The sequence below is a fragment of the Lipotes vexillifer genome, unplaced genomic scaffold (assembly GCF_000442215.2).
Source record: "Lipotes vexillifer unplaced genomic scaffold, Lipotes_vexillifer_v1.1 scaffold977, whole genome shotgun sequence".
NCBI classification, from domain to species: domain Eukaryota; kingdom Metazoa; phylum Chordata; class Mammalia; order Artiodactyla; family Lipotidae; genus Lipotes; species Lipotes vexillifer.
In genome coordinates this window covers 2,673,458-2,681,252 of record NW_006783088.1, presented here as the reverse complement: position 1 = coordinate 2,681,252, position 7,795 = coordinate 2,673,458, and the positions used below count along the sequence as shown (strand labels likewise).

The following is a 7,795-nucleotide window of genomic DNA, read 5'->3' as shown; positions in this document are numbered from 1 at the left end:
CTCTTCCCTTCCGTCTGCCTGAGGTTTTGAGAAACGGGGTAACTACTTGGCCAACGGCTCAACGCTTGGGCCCAGGAGCCTCTGCCGGAGAGACCAGGACGCCCTCCTGTGGCCGTTGGCAGCATTGCGTTCCCACTCTCTGGCCTTGAATTTTTTTCCAGCTGGAATTTTAATGTTGAAGTCTAGTGGTTGAGGCAGCTTTTGTCTTCCCCAAGAGTTACATGAGAAACAGTTAAGGCCCTAAGATATAGGTGAGAAGAAAAAAGATAAGTTAGGCAGCTAATAAACTAAGAAGTAAAGTGCAAGTGTTCATATGCTTTATTTTTATTTTAAAAGAGGCAGTGAGACCTAGTAGAAAGTAAGTACATGACGTGTAGAGCAAATTCACCAGCTGTGCGACCTCAGCAAGCTGACTGCACTGAGACTTAATCTCTTCACCTGTAAAACGGGAATAATCAACAAGACCTACCTCATAGGATTGTTGTGGGATAAATTTTAATTAATATAAGTAAAATACCTTATACCGTGCCTGCCATGAAGTAAGTACTCAGTCAGTATGGCCTGTTTCTATCGTTACCATTATTACAACTGAAGACTAGAGGTAGGAAGCATTTCTCTCTCCGGGGAGACCTGAAACCAGGGCAGCTGCCTGGCACAATTCCAGGGGCACCGCTCGCATTATATTCTCTCTAAAGCCCCTTCCCCAGAGGTGAGCAATGCCTGCTCTCTCTGGAGCTGATCCAGTTGCCAGTCTGGGGATTCTCGGACCCAGGGAGGTGGAGAGAGAATTAGAAAAATGCACGAGAGAGCAAAATGAAAGGTTTTTTTGTTTTTAAAGGAAAGATAGGGCCCAGTCAAAAACAGATGGGGAGGTGGGGGCGGGTACTTCCCTGGTGGTCCAGTGGTTAGGACTCTGTGCTTCCACTGCTGGGGGTGTGGGTTCGATCCCTGGTCGGGGAGCTAAGATCCCACATGCCACACAGCACAGGCAAAAAAACAACAACAACAAAGAAAAGAAACAGATGGGGGGCCCAGCTTCCCATCAGTAGGTGAGTTTGGCACCCTGCCTGGCACATGGATGGAGTCCAGCAAGTGCTAACTTCCTTCTCTTCCTGTCCTGTCCAGTGAGGCCCTGAGCAGAGTGTGAACGTGGCCTTGGTCTGAGCCCTTTAGTGGTCACATGGTTTTCTTCCTGCGAGGTGAGTGCGCAGGCGGAGGGGTAGAGAGAGCAGACAGCAGGAGGTGGCCAGCTTGTGAGAGCGGACAGCGTGCGTGGAGGACCCGCAGCGCTGCAGGATGGGGTGTGTTCTTGGACCCTCTCAAGTGCAGACCCCAAGCGGTACCCTCTGCTCTTTGTGCCAGCTGTGTCCCAGCACGGAGGTGCCTGTAGCCGTTCTGAAGGCCCTTGGTAGCTTATTAAATCTCAGTGCCACTTGCCAAGACCCCTTTAAACCTCTTGGCTGTTCTTTTTGCCTTTTCTGATCAGCTGTATTTATTCTGAACTAAATGGTCCTCACTGCAGGATGGAAGTGTTTACTGCTTAAGGGTATGAAAAGGGGTCTTGGCTGCATTGCAGCTGCACCCCCTCTCCTTGTCAGCACCCACCCATGTCCCATCCTCCAGCTGGTGCCACAGACACTGAAGCGGGAGCCTGCCTCCCGCTTCAGTTCAGTTTGGTGACAGAGTCCAAACGATGGAGAAGTGGCATGACCGGGAGGACCTTGTCTGGGGAGCCCTCTCCCCAGTGTCTTGCTGTCCCGAGGGAGACTGGATCCCCAGGAACGGCTCGCTCGAATGCTCCCCCAAACACACACGTACACGCGTTCTCTCATATTTTCTCTCTTTCCCCCTCAGGATTGTGCTCATGGACGACGCCATGGACTGCTTGATGTCTTTTTCAGATTTCCTTTTTGCCTTCCAGATCCAGTTTTACTACTCAGGTGAGAGTCTCCCAGGACCCCTGTGGCTCCTGTCAGGACCACGTGCCCTCTCCTACCCTGTTGCCCTTTCCATCCGTGTGCCCGGCGCGTGCATTTCCCTCCCCCCTCCGTGGTGTGCTTCACAGCCGGTCACCCAGCAGCAGGATGTCTAGTTCTCGCTGGTGATCACAAGATTCAGTCTGCAGTGCCGACTCCCTCAGCCTCCTCAAGACAGAGGAAACTGCAGTGCTTCCATCAGTTTAAGCATCAGTTTAAGTGATAATGACAGTAACAACAATACACACTATTGGAACAACACCCGATAAATTCACTATCGAAAACTTACTGTGTGCCAGGCATAGCACTAAGCACCTTAATCCTTACAGTAGCCCTGAGAGGTAGGTCCTTTAAGAGAGAAGCTGACAGAGGTAAAGCTGCCAGAGACACAGCACTTATGGGGGTGGAGCCCAGACCTGCAGAGGGCCCACTCCACAGCCAGTGCGCTCAGCCACTCTGCTGTGTCACTGCAATCGGGGGTCTCTCCCTGGGCCCTCAGATGTGTGAGCACACATTTTCCACCCACACAGCTTTTAATAAGCACACGCCAGTTCTCTCTCACACTCCCACCCTGCTCCCCAGTGCTCACGAGCTGTGCCCTTAAATACCTTCTGGGCTCAGGTGGAATAAAAATAGATGAATGAACGCCAGTGACCAGCAGCTCACACACAGCAACATCAAATGGAATGTTGGATTTAGAAATTGCTGGCTATGTCCATAAACAAACTTGTTTAAAACAGGCTATTCCAGTAAACAGAAGGCTGTCCTTGGAGCCTGGACGTGGCCTTCCTGCCAACGGGTGGCCCCAGCCAGCCCTGGCCTCACTCAGGCGCCACACTCTGTTTTCCTGATGGTGGCCCAAGGGCCTGGTCAGGCAGGGGCTGGAGCATGGGGTCTCGCCACCTGCTCTTAGCAGCTCCAGGTGTCTATTTCCCATTTCTCTGAAGTTTCTTGGGCCCTAGAGAAGGAGCAGCCACGTGTGGAGACCCTCTTCCCTTGGCTGTCTGGCGGGGCTCTTCTCACAGCGGTCCCAGGATGGGGCAGCAGCGGGGAGATGGGCCATAAGTCTGTGCTTACCTACGAGGGCTCAGCTACTAACATTTGAAAACGAATTCAAATGTTTAATAAATTAGCAGCTTGCAAGCTTTCTCTCCCACACTGGTATTCCAACGTGCCTTCTTGAGTCAGAGAGGCAGGTGGCTCACAAGATGGGGCTCACCAGCAGGAGTGTGCACACGTTCACCGTTCAAAAATTTTTTTTTTTCTTTTTTTTTTTTTTTTGTGGTACGCGGGCCTCTCACTGCTGTGGCCTCTCCCGTTGCGGAGCACAGGCTCCGGACACGCAGGCTCAGCGGCCATGGCTCACGGGCCCAGCCGCTCCGCAGCATGTGGGATCTTCCCGGACCGGGGCCCGAATCCGTGTCCCCTGCATCGGCAGGCGGACTCTCAACCACTGCGCCACCAGGCAAGCCCCTTTCAAAACTTTTCAGAAATATTTATAGCATTTTCTATGTGCCGGGCACAGTGCTAGGTGCTGGGGACAGGAAGGCTGACAAGGCATGATCCAGGCCTTTATGCAAGATCTTCCATTCCAGCAAGGAGACAGAGTGAACAAGTAGTTACAGTAGAAAACCCCTCACTGGATAAGCACTACAGAGGAGTACAGGGTGCATGAAAGGATGTAACAGGGGGTCTCACCTGGTCTAGGAACAACTGCCAGAGGAGGGGACATTTGAGCTGAAACACATATTAGTGTCATCTCTCATGAGTGTAGTGGTCACATGAGGCCGAGGGCCCCTGCTCCCAGGACACTGTTCCCTGATGACTGAGGCTGGTGTGGAGCTGAGCTAACACACAGAGAAGGGAGGGCACTGTGAGGGGACCAAGTGTGTCGTCCCCACCTGACCTGTGCCCCTCTACCCCTGTACCCAGAATTCCTGGAGAGCGTGGCTGCCATCTATCAGGACCTGCTGTCAGGCAAGAACCCCAATACGGTGATTGTGCCGACGTCATCCAGTGGGCAGCACCGCCAGCGGCCTACCTTGGGTGAGGCCAGCATGCTGGAGGGCGTGGAGGCGTCACTGTTCTACCAGTGCCTGGAGAACTTGTGTGACCGGCACAAGTACAGGTGAGAAATGGGCACGCAGACCCCACCTCAGCCCCAGGATTGCAGGCTCCTGGCCCCGAACAGATCTCCAGCAGGCTGTTCTGACTGGCCCAGGGCTTTTAGGCCCTTGATGGTCATAGTATAAATTAGAACAGTGCCTTTTGCCCCCCAGTCCAGGCTGTTGACTGAAAGTCTTCCCAGGTGGCTCACAGGAAGGATTGCTTTCACCTGGGCAAGAGCAGCTGTAGATGACCAACTTGGGCCCCTTCTTGCCAGGAGATAGATTGGTCTTGACTTTTTAGAGAGAGGGAAAAAAATATTCACTGTGCGAGGAATTCACCCTACAGAAAGGGAGGGTTAAGCTGTCCTGTGTAGCACAAAGTCCCCTTGGGGACAGAGCAGCCAGTGTTGGTCTCCTCCAAGAGGAGGCCTTGCCCAGCGCCATTTCCCCATTCCCCCACTCCCACCCCTGCCAGTGAAGCACCAGTTAGTGAACATGCCAGCCTTTCTGTTCACAGTCAAGGCCTTCCTTCTGGAGATCTGCTATACTCCCCAGGGTCTTAGGGCTCCCAGGGTAGGCAGATCCCTCAGTCTTGGCTTTGGGCATCCCCCTAAGCCTGAAGGTTTGGATGAAAAGATGGCACTCAGACTCACTAGTCTTTGAATTTGGCATCTGTATTCTCCCTTCTAGCTGCCCACCCCCAGCACTCGTCAAAGAGGTCCTAAGCAACGTTCAGAGACTGACCTTCTATGGATTCCTCGTGGCCCTCTCAAAGCATCATGGGATCAACCAAGCCCTAGGTAAGCCAGAGCTATCTGTGGCCAGCCTCTCCTGCCCCTACAGTGTAAAGCCACATAGAAGCTGGCCTGTGTTGGTGGACAGAATCCCAAGAGGGAGGCAGCTTCACCATGTCTGCCTTGACTTCTCAGGGCCAGACTCTGAGGCCTAGGGAGCCAGAACGTGCATAACACAAGATGTGCCCTCTGAGGCCTCTCACCCTCCCGTGGCAAGGGAGAGTGCTCCCCGCCCGAGGTCCTGCCCCAACATGAAGCAGCCTCTCCATGGCAGAGGCGTGCCCAGCCCCTCCCATGGAATCCTCATTTCTGCTTTGGGGAGTGGCCTGCAGGTTGGGCAGACACAGGGCTATTTAATCAGTGGCTCTGGAGCTTATGTATCAGAGGCACCTGAATCCCATTTGTAAACAGGGCAAAGGTGTGTTTGGGGAGACCTTTTTCCCATCTGGAAAAAAAATCTTATTAGTCTGAAAGGGAGTGGAAAAAAAGGGGGGCGGGGGGCGGAGAGAGGCCCGCACTGGCCCAGTTTTTCCTGTCCATCGTTTTACTCTCACTGGTTGGCCTTCCCACCCACCCTCCTCTTCCTCCTCCCACACCTGCTGCCCTCCCAGGGAAGGGGCCACTAGGCTGTCATCGCCACAGAGCTTGAGAGGGGTTCTTATTATTAGTCTCTCTCCTCAAGAGATATCCAGGTGTGCTTGAGATCCCAGGTTCCTAAGTCTCAAAAGAAGACTTTTGCCAGTTGCGGGAATGGGTCAAGAAAAGGAAGTTAAACATTCATTAAATGCCAGCCACAGCAGCCCAAGTGCTGGGCTAGATGCTTTAGATCTTACAGGACAGAGAGCCTGCTAGGGGTGGCCTGGGTGCACAGGAGCACAAACCTCAGCAGGACTGACTGAGGGTCCACTCAGGCACGATGCACGGGTATGGGGACCCCCCTCAGCTGAATGAGGTTGGTAGCCAAGGTCACCAACTGGAGGAGGAATACAAATGTGGCAAATAGGAGCCAGGAGTAAGGGGGCAGGGAGTGGGGAATTGGCTTAGGTTTTCTTTTACACTCCTAGGTAACTGACCCTCCCTTCCTGTCCACAAGTCAGCCACTAGGAAGAAAAAGGAAAAGCTAAGTAGCATCTGGGTCACAGCGTAGACTAACGTCGTGCCTTCACTTTTTCTGGGGCCTTTAAGAAGGACAGTCATTCATTTAAGTTCCTTTACAGAGCACTAACGTTGGGCAAGTGGGAGATGGAAAGAAGCGTATGGTCTCTACCCTCACCTGCATCTCCAGTGTATGAAATAGAGACCTGAGGTCCCCCAGGTGCAGCCAGTTGTGGAGGGGTTGTCCTGTTCCCTTAGTCCTCCTCAAGGCACGCCACCCACTCACAGACACAAAACAACAAGAGGGTTCCATTGGACCATAGTTTAAACACCACTTAGAACAAAAGGGGCCGGGAGGCATCATCTGAAAAAGTCAGGAATTGAACTAGAGCCAGATGCATAATTTTAAGCTTGAGGCTTTCCAGAGACTAGCACTGTTAGCAGCCACATCTTGCTCCTGACCACCAGTGAAGCTCTTTTCTCTAACAATTTGCTGTTAAGAAAATCTTCTATCTGCAAACTTCAGCTTTACCTTCCCTCCCGCTGTTAACTGCTCCAAAGAGCATCCTAGACCCTCTCCTCTCACCTTTCCCCAGTATCCAAAAATTACTTCCCTTGGTTCACAGCTGAGGAAACCAGCTCAAAGAGATTTGTGGCAGAGAAGGGACAGCTCCCCTCCCGGCGGCTTCTGACCACGCAGAGGAGAGTTTGGTCTGATCCTGACCCCACCTTCTCTTCTCACCCTGGGACCCTCCCTGGAGAGGCTGAGGCAGCGTCGTTGACCATTGTTTCCAAAGTGGGGTCACTCTGATTTAGAGGCACAAAACTAGATAACTTATGGTCTTTGGGGCCTGGGCTGTATCCTGTGTCTCTGGCTCCTTTTCAGCTCAGTAACTGGGGCCTCAGGAAAGGACCAAACCCTCAGTACCTGCTCACAACCCACCATCTAGTCTTGGAAGGAGATCGTCCTGTTTGTGCAATGACCTTGAGGTCTGGGGATGTCTCGTAGCTATGACTGGGGAGGGTAGGCAGTGGGCTTCACTAAATTTTTCCAGCAGTACCTAGGACTTACTGCCCCCCTAGCAGACCTCTTAAACTTCTGTTCCCCAAAGCTTTTAGATCAGCTCTCCCAGGGTTGGCAGAATAGGCAGACATGAAGGTGAGGGGCACATAGGCATCCATTGGGCATGGGGCTGTGTGACTGCAGCCCGGGTGAATGACCCTCAGATTAAGTTTTGTGCCCCCAATTACTTCCTAGGAGCTTTGCCTGACAAAGGGGACCTGATGCACGACCCAGCTCTGGATGAGGAACTAGAACGGCTGTAAGTGTCGGGTGGGAAGATGCTGCCCCCTTGTGGGGACAAAACCTCAGTCAGACACGGTAGTGCCCCGTCATGGGTCACACAGCACTTGTCCATCGGTTGCGGAGGGGTTTGGGGGCCAGCAGAGGCCTGAGGGAGCCTCTCTGAGTCCTTTGGGAATACAGCCCATGGTTCCATCCACATGCAAGAGTGAGTGCGGAGGTCCTGGTCTCCGGACGGGAGGCACCTCGCTGCTCTCTGGGCTTCTTCCCTTCTTCAGGCTGGCGCAGATCCCAGGCCTGGTCAACTCGGTCACTGCCGGTCCAGAGGCCAGCTGCCTGCCTACCCGGACCCCTCCCCGGGTCGGCTCGCCCTGGAGACCCCTGCATCACGCCCGCAAAGTGGATGCAGAGAGCGACGGCTCCACCGAAGAAACAGATGAGTCCGAGACTTGAGGAGTCTGAAGGGTCCTGTCTACCAACGCCCAGTACCCAGCTCCCCGCCCCCCGCGCCCCTCCCCC

General features: G+C 53.4%; 1 protein-coding gene across 2 annotated transcripts in view; it reads left to right on the top strand.

The window, feature by feature from the left end:
* Window positions 1-7,774, top strand: part of CSTPP1 (centriolar satellite-associated tubulin polyglutamylase complex regulator 1) — a 191,148-nt gene extending 183,374 nt beyond the window's left edge. For both annotated transcript variants that reach the window (XM_007455765.1, XM_007455766.1), the window contains 5 exons: window positions 1,855-1,940; window positions 3,909-4,104; window positions 4,775-4,884; window positions 7,232-7,295; window positions 7,555-7,774. In XM_007455765.1, the coding sequence (XP_007455827.1) occupies window positions 1,855-1,940; window positions 3,909-4,104; window positions 4,775-4,884; window positions 7,232-7,295; window positions 7,555-7,729 (631 nt within the window). In that variant the 3' untranslated portion in view covers window positions 7,730-7,774. The remainder of the gene's footprint in view (window positions 1-1,854; window positions 1,941-3,908; window positions 4,105-4,774; window positions 4,885-7,231; window positions 7,296-7,554) is intronic.
* Window positions 7,775-7,795: the final 21 nt, after the last annotated feature.